This window comes from Gigantopelta aegis, chromosome 4 (assembly GCF_016097555.1).
Source record: "Gigantopelta aegis isolate Gae_Host chromosome 4, Gae_host_genome, whole genome shotgun sequence".
In the NCBI taxonomy this organism is placed as follows: Eukaryota; Metazoa; Mollusca; class Gastropoda; order Neomphalida; family Peltospiridae; genus Gigantopelta; species Gigantopelta aegis.
Window position 1 is genome coordinate 88,888,707 of NC_054702.1, and position 20,781 is coordinate 88,909,487.

General features: G+C 38.2%; 2 protein-coding genes across 6 annotated transcripts in view; one reads left to right on the forward strand and one right to left on the reverse strand.

Annotated features, from left to right (window-relative positions):
* Nucleotides 1-1,747: 1,747 nt before the first annotated feature.
* The window catches only part of LOC121371351 (probable RNA-binding protein EIF1AD), a 39,512-nt gene continuing 20,478 nt past the window's right edge, over nucleotides 1,748-20,781 (reverse strand). For all 4 annotated transcript variants that reach the window (XM_041497171.1, XM_041497173.1, XM_041497174.1 and 1 more), the window contains exon 5: nucleotides 1,748-2,000. In XM_041497171.1, the coding sequence (XP_041353105.1) occupies nucleotides 1,982-2,000 (19 nt within the window). In that variant the 3' untranslated portion in view covers nucleotides 1,748-1,981. The remainder of the gene's footprint in view (nucleotides 2,001-20,781) is intronic.
* Nucleotides 7,780-20,065, forward strand: LOC121371350. 2 transcript variants are annotated; one of them, XM_041497169.1, is made up of 3 exons: nucleotides 7,780-7,851; nucleotides 18,787-18,871; nucleotides 19,644-20,065. In XM_041497169.1, exons 1-3 carry the CDS (start codon nucleotides 7,829-7,831, stop codon nucleotides 19,905-19,907), a joined length of 372 nt encoding a protein of 123 aa, XP_041353103.1. In that variant the 5' UTR covers nucleotides 7,780-7,828; the 3' UTR covers nucleotides 19,908-20,065. The 2 variants fall into 2 exon arrangements, with proteins under 2 accessions (XP_041353103.1, XP_041353102.1); XM_041497168.1 differs by lacking the exon at nucleotides 7,780-7,851 and adding an exon at nucleotides 14,093-14,354.

Below are 20,781 nucleotides of genomic sequence, written 5' to 3' on the forward strand. Positions count from 1 at the left end.
TGTGTTAAAGTGACAGATTATGTGACATCATAATATTGATATTGTTTAATACAGTTTTAAAAGTAGCATTTTACTATCATTAATTTAATAATTAATAAAAGTGATGATATTCGATGGCTCGGTGATGACAAAATGGGACGTAGCCCAGTGGTAAAGCACACGCCTGATGCACGGTTGGTCTAAGATCGATCCCCGTCGGTGGGCCCATTGGGCTATTTCTCGTTCCAGCCAGTACACCACGACTGGAATATCAAAGGCCGTGGTATGTGCTATTCTGTCTGTGGGATGGTGCATATAAAAGATCCCTTGCTGCTAATGGAAAAATGTAGCGGGTTTCCTCTCTATGACTGTGTGAAAATGACCATATGTTTGACATCCAATAGCCGATGATTAACAAATGTGCTCTAGTGATGTCGTTAAACAAAACAGACTTTAAAAAAAAAAAGGAACAGTAGCAGTAACTGCAGCTGTTTTGATACCAGCATGAGCAACAACGAATATAGACTACATCGTAGTAATAGGTCTTCGTATGTACAATTTCCATTAAATGTAATATCAACAGGGTAGAATTATAAAAAAAAATAATATATTTTTAAAAAAATGAAATGACAACAGTAAATGAATACACTTCATTTTCCGACAGGATCGAACCACCTCTGTGGATTCATTCAACTGATGTGGAGTTTTCTCGTTCCAACCAGTGCACCACAACTGGTCAAAGGCCGTAGTATGTGTTTTCCTGTCTGTCGGAAAGTGCATATAAAAGATCCCTTGCTATTACTGAAAAAAGTAGTTTCTTTAAGAATATATGTCAGAATTACCATATGTTTGACGTCCAATAGCCGATGTTTAATTAACAAAACAAACTTTAACTTTCATTTTCTTAGTGACAAATATTGTTTAATGGAAATCAAGTCTGAATATGGCGATACTAAACATCCGGTAGGTGCGCCGGTGTTATGCGTAGTGACGTAAGATGTGGCGCAAGAGCAATGCCTTCTCGAGATGTATGAATGAAATTGTCACTAACGTAAAGAAAAGCAGTAAACAATTTTCCTCCTCAGGTAGATAAAGAAAAGTTTTGGGTTAGGCATTATAACGACAGACGGTGACATGTCGGGCTTGAAAGTAGATCAAATGGGTGCAAAATCTGGTATATATCATTTTAGTAAATGTAAAAGTCCGTTTTAACACAAAATTGTTAGGACATATGAGTTTAAATATTAAATGACTGACCTCATAACAGAGAAATGACAATATTAGCACAATGTAAAAGTGCATCAGATGTAGAAAGAGGAACAGAACTCCACACTAAGACAATAACCCCTCGTGATCCCTCTAGACGACTCACTGAATTATGTCCTGTTCTAAACAGTATTAGTATCTATCACTCGCACATCAAGATTCCTGGTATTGAAAGAACAGCCTGGATGGCGGCAAGCAGTTTCTTCTCTTATTTTCAAGACCAAGTGGTGCTGTGGGTAAACCATCGAACTTAACACCACAAGGACGTGTAGCGATCTTTACGGCACTAACGCAAGTCTACGTGTCCCAGTACAGTTCCCACCCAATGAGAGCTTTAATGACGTAATGAGTTTAAAAGTCACTATACCGACTTCTTTAACTAACGACTATTAACCTGTCCTGGACAGACAACCATGTGCCAAGGATGGCGTGCTTGAACCGTAATTGGATGTAAGCACGAAAATCAAGTTAAAAATAAATAAATACGAAGATCAGTTTGCTATAACACTATGTAATGTCGTTAACAAATCCTTACCATGTCCACGTATGTGGCTAACACGACCAAGAGCACGAACTTCATTTTCTGTACATCTCATTTACTGTTTATTGCACCGTAGGAGGCAAAACGACCCTTGACACACATTACATACATTGGCAATAAGATACCAAGGGATTAAGACGTAATTAGTCGAGGACAAGAGTTCTGTTCCTGATCAGCAATATAGAATGTCGTAACCTATACCGGAAACCATTCGCTGAAAGAAAAAGGTGTATTCTTCAAATGAATGACAAATGACACTTGACATTAACCACCCGCGGAGATTCACTGATTTATATAAAACCTACCACTTCTACAGATTTAGTATTCTCTTTATGTGAGAGTTCCGGCCATTTATACGCTTTTTAAAATTATTTATTTGCCGATTGTTTTTTTTCGTGTTTTTTAAAATTTGGATGACCTGCTGTTAAATTAACGACATTAACTGAAATCAAAATCTTACACATACAAACACGCGCGCGCGCACACACACACCACTCAGATTTTGTTTGTTTTGTTTAACGACACCACTGGAGCACATTGATTAATTAATCATCGGCTATTGGATGTCAAACATTTGGTAATTCTGACTCGTAGTCATCAGAGGAAACCCGCAACATTTTTCCTAATGCAACACGGGATCTTTTATATGCACTTCCCCACAGACAGGAAAGCACATGCCACGGCCTTTGTCCAGCTGTGGTGCACTGGTTGTAACGAGAGAAAAAAAACCAATCAGCTGAATGGATCCACCGAGGTGGTTCGATCCTGCGACGCAAGCAGCTCAAGCGAGCAGTCAAACGACTGAGCTAAATCCCCCCCCCCCACACTTTGAAAGAGAGAGGGGTGGGTGTGGTGGGGTGGGGCTAAATTCCTATCATATATCAGCTGAACATTTTGATACAGCTATATTGAGGTGTATGATGAAACGAAAACAAGACTCGAAAAATCAGTTTTTAGTGGTTAACTCGATTTCTGAAATAATATTTATGTTGGTGTACTTTTTAATACTGTAGGTGCACTGGAGGTTTAATGTTTAAACGTTATAACATCTCCCTTGAAAAGTGTGCATGTGCCCAGGCTACGATTGGGTTGATATCATAATACTAAAATGATACTTGCATTATCATTCACCTATAGGGTGTCAAACAAAGGTAAATATACCCCCAATTCAGTATTATTAATAAGAAGCCTCCAAAAACTAATTTTGCGTGAGTCTTACGAAAAACAACTTGAGGTAACCCATTTCCTTTTTTGCTCAACCCATCATGTACATGAAAATGATATCCTAATTTAACATCCTAACAAAAATAGTTAATGCAAAGTTAGATTTACGTGAACGACGCGCAAACGAAACGGTCGTTCTCGCAGTTTTCAGAGGCCTGCTGTGAAGAGTTGACATCCACAAAGATGACGCATACCAACAAAACATGGTCAGACCATCAAGACGATGTAAGCCTTTGGAACTGGAGGATACAAAGCAAATGATCTAATGACATTAACAAACCAACAACGAAGGAAGGAACTGTTTAATTTAACGACACACTCAACACATTTTATTTACGGTTATATGGCGTCGGACATATGGTTATGGACCACACAGATATTGAGAGAGGAAGCCCGCTGTCGCCACTTCATGGGCTACTCTTTTCGACTGGCAGCAAGGGATCTATTATATGCACCATCCCACAGACATGATAGCACATACCACGGCCTTTGATATACCAGTCATGGTGCACTGGCTGGAACGAGAAACCAACAACGAAACCACACACACAAAAACAAAAACCCACAAACAAATCCAACAACCCTCCAAAAACAACAACAACAACAACAACACAGCACTGAACTATCAAGACTACCAAATAAATTAGTTTTTTTTAAAAACAAACAGCATTCCGGATCGAGATGTCATGCATACGCACCGTTTACAGCTGATCTCTGGCGGATTTGGTTTCGTTTCAAATGTGTAAGACCCAACAAAATACAAATAAACAACACAAACAACAAAGAAACGAATAGCCTCTAATAAATAGGTGGGAACCTTACTTTTTGGCTTTACTTTTATACTGTATTATGGATGTAGGGTTAAATGTTAATGGTCGAAATGTCAGTGGAAAAAATGTCAACAGTCAAAATGTCAACTATTAAAGTGGTACCCAGTTCAAAATGTCAACTTTCAGATTATACTAACAAACACCGTTCTATTGTATAACCCCAACCCCTCCATTTGGCCAATCAAAACACTGCTTTCATACATTTGACAGCACTAACCGAGTACTTGGCTGATGAATTATTATATTTTAAATGTCAGGACCTATTTTTGTTCACATTTAAGACAGGCTGGCTAATGAGGCATACAACCAACAATGGAACACCCTTTAGTTTTCCAAATGTTGTAATGAGCAAAGAATTTAATTTTCTGACTATTAAGATTCTTTCAACACCGTAACAATTTCCAACTTGAGAAGCATTTCCCATGATAGGCCTAACACACACACACGCACACACACACACGCACACCCACACACACACAAGCACCCCCCCCCAAAAAAAAACACCACAACCCCCCCCCACAAAAAAACCCACACAACAACAAACAAACAACAAACAAACAAACAAACAAAACCCAAAAACAAACAAAAACCACACACAGGTACCACATTAATGGTAGACATTGATGTCCACCGACATCTTGTCCATTGACATATTGACAATTTACATTTTGTCTATTGACATTTTAACCGCTGAGATTTTTTACATTCTGTCTGCACACCTTGTACTATATGTTGGTGTCTGCATCATTAGATATTTCATGGATACAACTCTTCACAGCTAATAACATTGTGTTTATTGATAATTTTAGAATAAAAAAGTATATTGATGTTTTATGTTTAAAAAAAAAAAAAAAAAAAAAAAATCCCCATATATGTTTTTGAATTCGTGCTGAGGTGTGGTTAAACGTTTATTCGTTCGACGACTACAAAACACTTGCATTAGTTCCTAGGCTACTTCTCGCCAAAATTATGCCATTCATGCATATGCCTAGGCCTACATTATAACATTTGGCAAATGCTTTCTCGTAACGTGACAAAGGTGTTGATGTCTTTTTACGATTTCATACTCCAGAGCACAAAATCGCTCTAATGACGATTAAGTTTTTGCAGGTGATTCGTATAAGTGTCTAATCGGACCAATGACAGGGTTATAATCCTTAGCTCTCGAGTTAATTTCAATTTTGTCAGCTCGTTTGAGTGGAATGTCAAAGCGGATAATGGCGCTCGTTAGCGGATTTACCACATACAATAAATCCAGCACAATCTGTAGCGGATTAAGAAATACAGACAAAAGCTGCACGTGACATATGGAAGCCAAACACTGATAGGTCAACAGTACCAACATACGTTTGGATGTTAGCTTGATTAGGCGGCGGTCAGGCCAGGGAGGATGAAATAAGTTTCAAACATTTTAAAGTTGTTTTGTTAACGACACCACTAGAGCACATTGATTTATTAATCATCGGCTATTGGATGTCAAACACTTGGTAATTTTTACATATAGTCTTAGAGTGGAAACCCGCTAAATGTTTCCAGTAGTAGCAAGTGATCTTTCATATGCACCAACCCACAGACAGGAGAGCACATAACACGGACTTTGATACATACCAGTTGTGGTGCACTGGCTGGAACGAAAAATTGTCAAATGGGCCCACCGGCAGGGATCGATCCTAGACTGACAGCCCATCAGGCGAGCGCTTTACCACTGGCATACGTCCCTGTCAAAGTACAATGTATATATTATATGCGTGGTTCAAAATATTGTTAGGTTATTCTCAGCCTCATATGGAAAATAGTCTCCTCACCTTCACACCCCTCCCCCCCCCCCCCCCCAAAAAGAGAAAAAAACCCCAGAAAAAGTAAAGTTTGTTTTATTTTACGACGCCACTAGAGCACATTGATTTTTTTATCTTATCATTGGCTACTGGACGTCAAATATATGGTCATTCTGACAGGTTTTTTTTAGAGGAAACCCGCTGTCGCCACATAGGCTACTCTTTTACGACAGGCAGCAATGGATCTTTTATTTGCGCTTCCCACAGGCAGGATAGCACAAACCATGGCCTTTGTTGAACCAGTTATGGATCACTGGTCGGTGCAAGTGGTTTACACCTACACATGAGCCTTGCGGAGCACTTACTCAGGGTTTGGAGTCGGTATCTGGATTAAACATCCCATGCCTCGACTGGGATCCGAACCCAGTACCTACCCGCCTGTAGACCGATGGCCTAACCACGACGCCAGTGGAAAAAACAAAGAGAAAAAGAAAAAAGAAACTGTCTGCCCCACACACAATCTGGGTAGGTTATCTGTGAATGACATTTGCTAACCGATATCAGCTGTGTTATGTTTGTATTACTCTTACTTACGTTAACAATTATAATGGCCGAGTGGTCATCATGCCACAGCTAGTTTTAGAAAAGGTAAGCTACTTTTAGAAAATTAGGGTGATTGGGGTGTATTGAGCCGTCTATCTTTTCGAGTAGACGAGAGAACATTTTTGGAAATAACAAGAATATACTTTGGGTTGTTTTGGTTTTTATTTTATCATTATTATTATTACCATGATAATTATTATTATTATTTCGATTTAAGTTAAATTATATTAAGATGTTTATTATTATTATTATTATTATTATTATTTTAATGTGCTAAAAATTATATGCCTATTTGGCTTTTTGTGTTACGGCACTTGACAGATTGGTATACAGACGTATTTCCTTGAAAATTATCCAGAAGTCGCTAATGTAAAGAACATTTTGTTAGCCAAAGACTACATTTATATAGCAACTTTGTATAAATATAAGCAATTTTGACTAATTTGGTAATGTTCGGGGTGTTTGGGGTGACCGGCCTCGGTGGCGTCGTAGTTAGGTCTCACTACACAGATGTCATCTGCCATTGAAACCCATGTTAAACTGCCCAATTTCAAGCGAAGATTGCCCATAGAACGGGTTCTCGTTGGCACTAACAACATACACCATTGCGAACATACATTATATAAGCATTTATTTTCACTCCAAAATTGAGAACATTTCCGTCTCAGTTTTTTGCTATATGACCGCATCTGGCTGTAGTACCGGTCCGAACAGGTGGTTCATTAACCGATTCACTCCGGCTGTCACTTGCGCTATATACCCATGTCCCAAAAGGTCGATGCACAATATTACAAAATAACATGGGCAAAATACAGCCAGAAGGCTTACCATTAAACATACATATTGTTTTAATTCTTCACCATTTCCTAGAAGTGAATATGTGAACCATAACGTGTGTCACAATTAGGAACCATAGTGGACCGTGATGAATGAACTCTCACCCGGAAGTGATCTGTGTAGTGAGACCTTAGGCCGTCGGTCTACAGGCTGGTAGGTACTGGGTTCGGATCCCAGTCGAGGCATGGGATTTTTAATCCAGATACCGACTCCAAACCCTGAGTGAGTGCTCCGCAAGGCTCAATGGGTAGGTGTAAACTACTTGCACCGACCAGTGATCCATAACTGGTTCAACAAAAGCCATGGTTTGTGCTATCCCTTGCTGTCTGTCGTGGCGACAGCGGGTTTCCTCTAAAAAACAGTGTCAGAATGACCATATGTTTGACGTCCAATAGCCGATGATAAGATAAAAAATCAATGTGCTCTAGTGGCGTCGTTAAATAAAACAAATTTTACTTTTACTTTTGTTCGGGGTGAGCCCTGATTTTGGTAAATCTGATATATTTTCACTATACTTCATTAATTCTGTCGTAACGGAATCATACATTGCACGCATAAATTGTCATGAAATATCGAAGCTTGAAGTTTCTACAACTATCTTTGCTTAAGTTTTGACGTCAACAACTTTAAACGTTTGAGACGATAAAACGCAGGTTTTACCCCTCAAATTTTAGTAGAGACCCAATCAGAATCATTCTTACAAATGTGTTCAATGTGGTATTGTGGGGAAACGAAATTACGTCATAAAGAAATAATACATGTGACGTTAAACAATGCCAAAAGTGAATCAACGCAGGTATAGTGAAAAAAAATCAGATTTTTAAGGCTAATATAATATATTTTACACCAGATTTAACAAAACATACCAAATACTATATATACGATAAGCCGTTTCAAGTGACTTTGTTTTAAGCATAGGCGTAGGCTACGGGTTCCCAATTTTTAATTGGGGGGGGGGGGGGTGGGGGGTGTCACCGAATTAAACGAAAATGCCCAAATCTGAATAACAACATTTATTCATATTATCATTACTGCCAAGCAGGTTTGATAGTGTAGGTGAAAAGGTTGCAGACTGGTCAGCTGATTTTGCGAAACCAGTACCTACCAGCCTTATGTCCGATGGCTTAACTACGACACCACAGAGGCCCGTTTATCGCTATCGGTTTTTTTTTCCAAATTGGAAGATTTGCTCCAGTACTAGGTGGGCAGTTGCCAACCTGTCTTGTACGCTTATGGTTCTATGTATATATGCGCGTACGTGTGTAGGCACATGCAGGTGAATACTGGGGGTTGGGGCTGACTAACAGATTAAGGGCACGCTGCCTGACCGTATGTGTGTGTGTGGTGGGGGGGGGGGGGGTTAAAACCCCAGCTAGATGTATTAAAATGTAATCTCTTGCGTTCTACAAGTGAAATTCATTATGACAAATGAGGGTAAATGCACCAATTTTGTAAATGCATTTTTTCCACGATGTACAATTTCTGGCCTACATATGTATAGCCTACATTGAATATACATGTATAAACACCACAGTCAAACTGGTGCCGAATTGTTGGATGAAGTGAAACAATTACGAACCAAGACTCTAGGAGTGGATTCGGGGGAATGCACCCCCGGTAAATTGTGAAAAATAGATGTCCAGAAATGCATATAGGCGGTCAGGTCAGGTCACATCAGGTCATAGAGTTTACGTGTACATTCAGAACAAGCTGTTGTAGCGTACGTTTGTTATGGGCGCAGTTGACGGTTTTGGCTGGCTCCTCCGTCCAGGACAGAAAAAGGGTTGGGGTGGATGAAAGAGGGGACCCTCCGTGCTGGCAATGCGACTATTATTGGGTGTGACCGGGTGCGGGTCTACCCACCGAAAATTTTGAAAACTAGATGTCCTGACATGCTATTTCCTGCATTCTAGAAGTAAAATGTGCGGTCGGTGTTTGATAGGTCCACGTCAGTGGGCCCATTGGGCTATTTCTCGTTCCAGCCAGTGCACCACGACTGGTATATCAAAGGCCGTGGTATGTGCTATCCTGTCTGTGAGATGGTGCATATAAAATATCCCGTGTTGCTAATCTAAAAGAGTAGCCCATGAAGTGGCGAGAGCGGGTTTCCTTTCTCAATATCTGTGTGGTCCTTAACATATGTCCGAAGCCATATAACCGTAAATAAAATGTGTTGAGTGCATCGTTAAATAAAACATTTCCTTCCTTCTACAAGTACAATTCATGAAAAATGCTGATAAATGCAACACTTTTCAAATGCATTTTTCACAATGTATGACTTGTAAATACATGTATGTATATATTATGAATAATTAACACTATAGCCATTACATATTGCTTGATGAAATGAAATAACTACTTACAGAAGGAAGAAAGGAAAGTTTTATTTAATGTTAGGATCAGACTGTCAACTGCCACGACGAAGTTGGCCAACTTGACGAATGCGTTGTAATTTCACCAACTCAGATTAACAATTAATGGGTTATACAAGAATCGAGTTGTAAGAATGCTCAAACTAGCAAATGGACAGACGTAGAAGTCGTGAGAGCAGAAAGTTTACCAACTTTGTTGTATCAGTAGGTAGCCTGGTCCTAGCATTACATCACTCTCAACACATTTTAATTAATTATCTGGCTTTGGACACATGGTTAAGGACCACACAGATGAGAGAAGAAACCCGCTGCCACCACACGTGGGCTACTCTTTTCAATTGGCAGCATGGGATCTTTCATTGCATCTCAGACATCTCAGATAGTACATACCACAGCACTGTCACTAGAACTTAATTTCTGTGCTGCACACTGAACTTGATACACCCATTTGGATACACTTCAATGACTGAAAAATCGACCTGCAAATTGTTTCATTTATAGACGGATTTATTGGCCAGTGACGTCAAAGTACTGTGCGCGGCCATGTTTAGAATCACGTGATCGGTCCGCCATTAAGGGAGTGAAACTTGCACAACAATTGTGAAGGCATTGCATCTGGTTGCATTTTCAGTATTTATTACCTTCTTAGTACATTTTCTAAAAGCAAAACCAGTATGTCGGATAATTCAACCTCATTTAAAGATTGTATGTTCATATAAAAGCTGGCAGAAATGTGTTAATAATTAAAAACGTAAATAATAAAGCATGTATATATATATACGTGAATACAAAAGCATAACGAATAATTTAAACTTATGCAAGCAAATATAATTTCCCTGGACACCTGTATAGCCTAATATATTGAACTTTAAGACAGTAGTTTAGCCTCTGCGGACGGGGGAATCAGATGACCGCCACCCCACACCACCCCAGCCTATGCTCCTGTTTTATTTATAATTGTCTTGGGCATCACCAGTAAGTGTCAGAGGGGTTCGTTTTGTAATTAACTAGTATACAGAACATTTAATGACTAATCAGAGGCGCGTTTTCAGGGTAATTTAGTGTTGAATATTGTGGATGATTAATTTAATTTAATTTGTTTTCCTGGAAACAAAAAAATTATTATTGAAAAAATATTTACAATAATAAAATAATAACAAAAAAATTAATTAATTAATTAATAATAAAAATATAAATAATAATAATAATTAAAAAATAAAATTTGACGAAGTGGGTGGGGGTGCGATGTTTGGTGTGGCCTGCAGGCGTATTACGTCAGTAAATTATTTATTTATCAGTTTATTTGCACACATTTAACACCATAACTCATATTTAAAAAAAAAAATTTAAAAAAAATAAAAGAACAATATTTGGACGTGTGAACTGCTTCCCACTTCAACCCCATGTGATCACGTCTGGAATATCCCAGAGCTAATAATAGTAACAGCTAAATATTGACGTCTAGATCTAAGATTAGTTTTTCTTTTTTAGAATGGTAAACCACGTTTTCTACAAACGTACATAACTGAAATATTTTTTTTCTATATTTTAGGATGTATTCAGTATAGTTTCACTTAATAACCATCAAACTTATTTATACTACTCAAAAGAATTTAAGGGTCAACAATTTATAACCAAATAAGTTTCAGAGTGTATTAGATTGATGATGTAAACTACACCAATTTTTTTATTTATTGTTCCATATTTACAAAAAACCACAAATAAACGTCACTGTATACAAGAAAGTCACATGACATGCTGTCAAAGTTGAAGGTTGTCAAACATGGATTTTACACATTAGAACATTCGTTTAATAGTGTGTGAATCCACCCCTGGAGCGAATACACTCGACACATCGTTGCCTCATGCTGTTGATCAGACGTCTGAAGAACTCTTGGGGAATGGCCTGCCACTCTGCCATAAGAAGTTGACCCAGATCATGAAGGTTGGCCGGAGGGGCATGGTTATCCCGAACTCTCCTGCCTAATTCGTCCCAGGCGTTCTCTATTGGGGCCAAGTCAGGCGAATATGCTGGCCAATCCATCCTGGCGATACCTTGTTGTCTGAGAAAGTCCGTTACCACCCTGGCGCGGTGGGGTCTGGCATTGTCATCCTGCAGAACTGCCCCGCCGCCAATCTGCTGAAGGCCTGGGAGAACCAACGGCCGGATAATCTCATTCAGATAGCGGATTCCATTCAGATTGCCACATAGAGGGGGGTCCTGTGGTGGATAGAGATGCCGCCCCACACCATGACGCTGCCACCGCCGAACCGGTGACGTTGTCTAACGTTAACGTCAGCGAAGCGCTCCCCAGGACGTCTGTAGACACGAACCCGACCGTCGTTGAACTGGAGAGTAAACCTGGACTCATCAGTGAACATCACTCGACCCTACTGAACACGTTGCCACCGCAGATGAAGCGTGCACCAGTGACGTCTGGCCGTTCTGTGACGTGGTAGGAGTGGTGGTCGAACAGCCTGGCGACGGCAGCGTAGATTATTGGCTCTCAGACGATTGCGTATGGTTTGATCAGACACTCGAGTTCCAGTAGCAGTCTGCAGATTGTCACGTAATCGGCGTGCAGTGGTTGTGCGTTGACGTAGAGCCATATTGGTGATGTAGCGGTCCTCTCTATTTGTAGTGCTTCGGGGTCTTCCCGAACGTGGACGATTTCGAACAGAATTTGTTGCTTGGTACCGTTGCCACAGTCGGCCAACGACACTTTGACTGACACCACGTCTCAGAGCAACATTTCTTTGCGTATTGCCATCCTGAAGCCAAGCAATAGCCCTTCCTCGATCTTCGATAGTCAGTTGAAGTCGTACCATTGTCGAATTTGGAGTGTGCACCTGTGACGGTACATGCTCTTAAATTTGTTTCGCCTGTGGCGATTTTACTTGTGTTAGAGGGCCGTGTGCAGTTTCATTGCACTTAAGCCCAGATGGGCAACTTGTTACGTAATACTTCTGCGCGACGGTCCTCGATCGGTACGCCTAATACACACCCAGCCAGTTGCGGAGGCCATGTGGCTAGTAGTTACGTAATATCTCCGGTAGTGCTGTTTATGGCCAGGAGATTGCTCGCGGTTGGCGACAGTAAGTCTAACGATCAGAGAGAAATATACCGACTCTAGTAGAGTTGGAATATGAGATGATACGCGAGGTACCGCCTTGTACCCCCAGGCAAAATCCTGATTTATAATAAATAGCTAGTGTTTTAGAGATATCGAGGAGAACGAAAAGGAAGCTTCGCGGGAACGTTGTCCGTTTGGACTGGTAAATATATTATTTCTGCTCTGTGTATAACCTTGATGTGATTGATGTGACTTTTAAATATTTTAATACTGTATTATACCAATATTCTTTAGACGTGTCTTCGGTCATCTGACGAAGTAAATCGTAGACTTCTTGTTCTAACATTATACGAGTATTTGGTAATATAAAGCTTAGCCAGTCATCCTAGACGACCTAGGTACACTGTAGGTTATTGTCTTTATTGTGATAGGTACCAATATTAATTCTGTGTCACAAGATTACTGAATGAGTAGTTAGGGTTAATTAAAAATTAACCCGTTAGGAATAGAGCTGTAATTCCTTTATTAATTAAGTTCCCCTGGAAGCGTTCCTAAATTATCACACGTTACTGAACGAGTAGTAAGGGTTAATTAAAAATTAACCAGTTAGGAATGGTGTTGTAATTCCTTTATTAATTAACTTCTCCTGGAAGCGTTTCTCAATTATCACACGTGTAGGTGTTGTGTAACGGTGAAGTGATTCGCATATTGTGTAACTAGACACCTAGAGATTAACTAATTAAGTGATCAGTTCTGGGTTGTTATTATTGCTGTTATTAATTAACTACTACGGCTGTACATTTGTCAGCGTAGGATAATACAGATTCCAAAGTGTATTGTGTTTTGTTGTGTTTCTAGTGAGCTAAACGTGCTATAAATATATATACTTTATATAAGATCGTATCTCTGATCATACCTAGAGACGAGCCATACTAGGGTTTAACAGCCTGTTACAGAGAGATCTAATAGATATACAGTTAGGAGAGATATTTTGATAATCGTGTTTTATTCAGTTACGGGAATTATAGAATCCCCGTGACAGCACCGTACACGAACGCAAGCTCCAATTATACGGAAATTCAGCATTGGGAACATGGAATACACGTGCAAAGCGTGCAAATGAAGCGCTTTGTGGAAAAGCAAGTTATGGGCACTTAGCAGACCTTTCGCTTTCGCCCTAATTTACGTGCAAATGTAAGCATGTTTTCGCCATTAGAACTAGTCGACAGTGTCAATGACAGTGGATTTTAATTCATTTATGGGTTGCTTAGACCCACTTTCGTCAAAATGGAACAATACCATGCGTGACATTATGGTCTAGCTAATATAATTGACATTCAGCAAATAATGTCGAAAATATCGTCTGACCCTTAAATTCTTTTGAGTAGTATACTTGCGCGTTTAATTTATTCGCTGTACTTTTGTATTGGCGTGTATAGGTGCTTTATTATTTATCTTTTTAATCATTCACAGATTTCCACCGACATTAATATGAATATACAATCTGTAAATGAGGTTGAATTATCCGAGAGACTGGTTTTGCTTTTACAAAACTTTCCAAGAAAGTCATAAATCGTCGGTGTTCTTTCAAAACATCGTAACTACACATTCCCGCCAAAACCACTTTTTGCTGGAATCGTAATCTCTGGTTCCTAATACGCCGTGTGTTACACAGTAATACGTGAAGACTGGCGGGAACATATTGTGTGCAGTAATTTTAAAAGCTCGTATATCCATGTGCAACATTTTTGTTATTTCAAAATGTCGTATGTGCGAACATTTTTCTTACAGTTTCGGTCTTTTGTATCAGAAGTTAAATTGTGTCCGAAGTGTCCAGATGTCATTCATAAAAGGTACTTCAATTATTGTTTTAAGTATTCAAATAGATAATTATTAATATTAGTGATTTGGGACTTATAATATTAACAGCAAAGCACATACCCGGATTTATTGTGTCAATAATTTATGTTTTTGGTATATTTTTCTTGCATAATGTTTTTGTATATCGTCGTTTACTCGTGTTAGCACGGCAATCAGTAATACGCTACAGGGACTCGAATTTTATCATTACCGAAATTATACGATATTTTAAAAGTAATTAGTATAGCAGTTACGATGTTTTAAATCCACAATTTTCATTACACAATATTATAAATTGTTAATTTGTTTTTGTTATTACTAAGCAAATACGAGTTATTCAGATACAATTTGATTAAAAATCAAATTAGTTTTGTTTAATAACACTACTAGATCGCACTGATTTATTAATAATTGCACATTGAATGTCAAACATTTGGCAATTTCGTCTTCTGTTTGTCTTTAGAGAAAACTCGCTATATTTTCCTTTAGTAGCAGTCTGTGATATCATGTTCTGTCTAATTAGATTTATATTTACTGATGGTACTTTTTATTATTAATTACAGACTACAAAGTTCCAACTGAATGAAAGCAGCTCAGTGTACTATGTCGTCAAAGTGGCTGCGTTTACCTGATGATCAACAATTCTCAAATAACATTGTAAACCTTCTTTCACAAAGGGAACTGGGGAAGAATGCATTTAAAGGAATGCATTATAATTTCCTAACGCATGCATATTATACCCTGTTTAAGAAAACTGCCCCAAGATACATTATAGTAGAGCAAGAAGGAAATGAATATCAGTTTATAGAAATGAAATTCCACCCATACTGTAAAAATGGATGCTAGTAAGTTTAATCAGTTTTCTCGAGGGCAAATGTGTGTTCAGTTATCATTAAATGCTTCCAAAATATCACAAACGGACGCAACAACAACAAACACTACAAATGTTATGCATAAAGCAGCAGACTGTCTAAGTGGAGAAAGTAGCTCCATTAATCAAACTAACAAAACCAAATACAGACGTTAATGATATCAACTCTTTAACCCCAAACACGCAAACTATACCCCCAGAAACCAATAGGAAAGTTTTACATATACGAATTCAAGGCACGACTGTTACCGAACTTAGAAATGATTTAGATATTGAATGTCACGAATCAGATTTAGAATTAGAGGAAAATGATGTTTCAAATTCGATATGGGGTGAAGCAAGTGGTAATAGTAATAATTCTCCAGATGTGTTGGGTGATGCTGGTCTTGTTCTAGATGGTAACACGCCAGTTAAAAGGCGACGTGCAAAGAAAGGGGAGAGTGATAAAAGTACCTGGGTAAGAGAGAGAAATAAAACACTTAGAATGAAGGGGAAAGAGTATTGTGGGCAGGAACGAGTGGAAGGAAAGTATACACAGACAAAGGAAGTGAAACAGAGAGGCATTAGACCACCATGTAATTGCCATCACAGTAAAACATCAACATCAACAAAACTACATTGCAATGCATTTAATTCAAATGAGAGAGAGATAATATTTAATACATTTTGGGATGAGATGACCTGGGATCAAAAGAAGGTTTATGTTAAAACATTAATGACAGCATCTTTCCCAAAAAGGAAGACATCAAAACAGACAGAATCTAGGAGAAAAACCAGCTGGACGTATCATCTAAACAAAGGTGACATGTTAATCCAGGTCTGTAAACAAATGTTCCTAACAACACTAGGTTTGGGTGAGAAAATGGTTTATGGGTGGATTAGCCAAGACAAGGAAGAAAAAGATAAGGAAATGATATCACCAGGTGTTAAAAGGAGAGAGAGACTTTCAAATGACCCACATAGAAATGATGTCAAAGAATTTTTCGATAATCTTCCAAAAATGCCTTCTCACTACTGCAGGTCCACTTCGGACAAACTGTACCTGGAACCAGTGTTTAGGAATATGATGGAACTTTACCACGTATTTTTGGGCTATTGCAAAGAAAATGATATTCCACGAGATCCAGTTAAGATTAAAACGTTTTGTAATGTTTTTCAGGATATGAATTTAGCGCTTTTTAAACCAAAAAAAGATCAATGCGATATCTGTTGTGCACATGAAAATAAAAATATTTCAGATGAAATATACCAGAGACACATAGAAAGAAAAGATGAAGCAAGACGTGAAAAGATACAAGACAAAGACCGGGCAGAAAAAGGAAATGAGGGTCATGTGGTGACTATGGACCTGCAGGCCGTTCTCCTGTCCCCTAGAGTGACTGCAAGTGCCATGTACTACAAAACTAAGTTAGCCTGCCATAACTTCACAATTTATGACTTGACCAGCAAGAACGTCACTTGCTACTTCTGGCATGAGGGTCAAGGTGATTTGTCAGCAAATACATTTGCTTCTTGTGTAGTCGACTATATCAAAGCTGTAGATGGAAACAAGGATCCGTTTATCATGTACAGTGATGGGTGTACTTACCAGAATAGAAATGTGTATATGGCTAACGCATTGCTGCGTTTATCCATTGACGAGAATATAGTGATTTACCAAAAGATTTTGGAAAAAGGTCACACACAAATGGAGTGTGACTCTGTGCACAGCACAGTGGAAGGAAAACTAAAACATAGGCCAATATACTGTCCAGCAAATTATATAGATGTTCTTCACTCTGCCAGACCAAGACAGACATACACTGTGAAGTATCTGTCATATGATTTTTTTAAAGATCATAGACATCCTTGGATGTACAACTCCATTCGACCAGGCTCAAAAGCAGGTGATCCCGTTGTCACAGATATTCGGGTCCTGAAAATATACACCTGATGGAACCATCCAGTACAAACTTCAGTATACAGACGAGTTCCGGGATCTTCCAAGAAGGTCAAGATCACGCCTGAGTATTGAAGGAATTCAGGAATGTACTGTGCAACAACTTCTCAGCGGACCAGTTCCGATCAGTGGTACTAAATACAACCACCTGCAGGAACTCAAGTCTGTAATTCCCCAAGACTACCATTTGTTCTATGACTCGTTGGCTCATCACTAACAATAAGAATCTTTCAAACTAACTGCTGTGTTTAGACACAATATGGTCTAGTCATCACATTAAATGTTTTTGTTTATTATAATATTACACCCTTGGAATACCACACTAAGTATCATGACTTGCAATTTAGTTCATTTGTTTAAATATTGAAATCAAGTTTGGGTGCTAGTAACGATTGTATTAATCATACTCCGACCGTGAGTATGGTTTAGTTGGTTAGTCAACTGGTTAGACCTGATTGAGTGTTTAAATGTGTGTGTGTTGTACTGTTTTACTTGATTAATAAACCATTATTCTTCGTATTCTTTATCCTGGTTTGTTTCATTGGTAAATATGAATTACAGCAGATTGACTGTCATTTGTCTGAAAATTATTAGTTTAAATGACTCAACATATAAGGGGTTAAGGTAAATTCATTGATTGTTAGTAACACATTTTAAATAATCAGCTACATATTTCAGTCACAAAAAAAGCTTAAAAGTAACCCTGGTATCCACTTTATGTGTGCATCGTATGCCCCAATGTAAGTTGCATAATATCGTAAGTATGAATTTTAGCATTATTATAAAATCAAAAAGTCGTAACTGCCATCCCGACCTACTTAGCACAGCTGCAGTGTTATTGAACATGTTCACCATTAAAGACCTTTTAGAAACATGTTTAAGCCAGAGCTTACGTTTGTAGCTAGGCCGACATTAGATAAAATAATTTTTCGTAGCTCCTGTAAAATTTCAAAATACGTAGTTACGATGTTTTGAAAGAACACCGACGAAATACTGAAATTGCGCCCAGATGCAATGCCGTCACGTTATTGTTGCGTGAATTTCACTCCCTTAATGGCGGCCGTACGGTTCGACAACGTCATAAACTGCTGGGCGATAATTGGAAAAACCCGTCTTTTAAAATGTAACGGATACTAAAATTGCCACTGTCAAGCGAGTGTGCAGAGGGAGGTTTTTGGGGGTTGAAATACCTTACTGCTCAAGCAAATTTTCTCCCCCCCCCCCCCCCCCCCCAAATATATTTTCCTGAGAAGCATGATTTGACCCCCTATTAACTTCGCTTGCCAGTGTAAGAACGTCCCAGGCATAAATTCCTGCACGTGCCTGCACTGTTTCTCTCAAGTGCATATTATGAGAGATACTTACAAATGCTAGGACTTGTTATTATAACTGCAACTAACACAGACATAATTTCAAATCCTTGCTCTAGTTACGATCAATAGGGCAGGACGCACTGGCGCCTGCACAAGTCCTCAAAAAGGCATTGTAGTAAATCAAATACCGTCATTTTGTACCCATCCCGATGACCTGTGACAGCTCTAAATGCTGTTGATGGTCTATTAATATGATTTATTTATTTTTAATTTCCTTTGTAAATGTGTTGTTATAATTTCAGAAATGACCATATTCGTATGGAATGGAATAGTCAGCTAGTCACATGGCCACAAAAGTGGGGCTTTTTGATCCTTGAATATGCAAAGGTAACATTTCAAACATTAAAAAAAAGAAGAACGTACATACAATATAATTAATGAACTCAATGTTTATGCAAACAAATAGGCATATGGTTCTTAATTATTATCTTCATAAGCTGGATCACTAATTTATTTATATTACACATATATGTGGTTCTAAATTAGAAGATATTTCATCACATGAATTAAAAAAAATGTATTTATATTACATATATTCATTGTTCTTAATGGTAATCTAAATCAACTGAATCCAGGCCCATATCTAATTCGGACAACTCCAGCCACCCTCTTTAAACATATATTAAAGTGGGGAGTTTTTTTGTTTTACTAACTGGAGCATACTTAATATATGTTACAGCGGCTTCAATCTTCTTGGAGTGACCCCCCCCCCCACCTTCCACCCAAATATGTTTTATGATGGAATACGTAATTTACTTGCATTACTTATTATATGGAATACTTATGGTTCTTATTTCATGGTCATTTTTCGTCAACTTGAATAATTTATTTATATTATAATATAGTTCAGGGGCTTTCATGAAGCCACCGACCTTTTTTCTTCTTTTATTTTTGCATAAAATATAATGGAGTTACGCCTAAATTGATGATGAAATATTTAAGCAACTGTTAATGTTATATTTAAATTAATGGTTAAGAAAAAAATCTGTAATAGCCAAATATATTTTACACAGCCTATTAACTAGGGACAGTGACTTTAATTAATGGTTATTTCATCACCTGAATCGGTTATTTATCTTTTAATCATTTCTTTCATCAGCTGAACAAAGAACTAGATACGAGACAGAAACTGACTCCGAGTGAGGAACAAGCACTGGCCTGGACTGTCAATGGTAATATTCATCTTCCACCTATCAAAAACATTCGGACATCGGAAGAAGGAAGAAAGAAATTCCCCAAAACAGCGGCTCAGGTGGTTGGCTGGAGAGCACACAAGGATTTGTCAGTACCAAGCTATTTGTGGCTGCAGAGACCAAAGCCAAGGATTTCAATCGACAGGTTATTGAACTGGCCGGTTGGTTAATACACAACATCATAGTGTAACTGTAAAGCTATTAGTTTGCCAGTCAATGTTTTTGATTTTTAAAAATTCACACTGTACACACAAAATGTATTCATTTTAGCATTTTAACTGCCGCATTACTATAACATGGAGAAAATGCAATAAAACACAGGAACACACTTGTACCACTGAGTGGTTTTTTGTTGTTTTTAATTTTAATTCTTAACATACTATTAAGGGTATAATGTAATCAGCAATATTAGAAATGAAATAAAACCAATATCTGTTTTTAACGAAACCTTGATGTCTAATGTAATAATTATTATCTAGCCTGAAAGAGGAAACCCGCCACAAAGGCTGTTCCTCACATCAATCTTTATGTTCATTTTCCCATTGACAGTACAATACACCAAATCAGTTATACCAAAGAAAAATTCCATACTTAATGCACAATTTTTTTTTACACAAACACCATGAAATTTTCTACACAAACACCAAATCAGTTATACCAAAGAAAAATTCCATACTTAATGCACAAACATTTTTTACACAAACACCATGAAATTTTCTACACAAACACCAAATCAGTTATAGCAAAGAAAAATTCCATACTTAATGCACAAACATTTTTTACACAAACACCATGAAATTTTCTACACAAACATCAAATCAGTTATAGCAAAGAAAAATCCCACACTCAATGCACAAAGAAAACACCTTTTCCTGCAGTTTGTTGAGGTCTGTACTGCCACATACCAATTATAAGCTGGACACCAAAAGACAGACAAATCAAGATTATTGTTAGTTTGTAATCAGGGCTTCTAGAGTATGGCAGCCCCACTCCCATGGCTAGTGATATTCAATGTTGGGCTAGTAATAACTGCTATTGTTATGC

Coding starts and splice junctions, on each gene's coding strand:
- LOC121371350 (XM_041497168.1), top strand. CDS start 14,263: ATGTCGTATGTGCGAACATTTTTCTTACAGTTTCGGTCTTTTGTATCA. Junction 14,355..18,786: donor CCAGATGTCATTCATAAAAG/GTACTTCAATTA, acceptor TTATAATTTCAG/AAATGACCATATTCGTATGG. Junction 18,872..19,643: donor TGATCCTTGAATATGCAAAG/GTAACATTTCAA, acceptor TTCTTTCATCAG/CTGAACAAAGAACTAGATAC.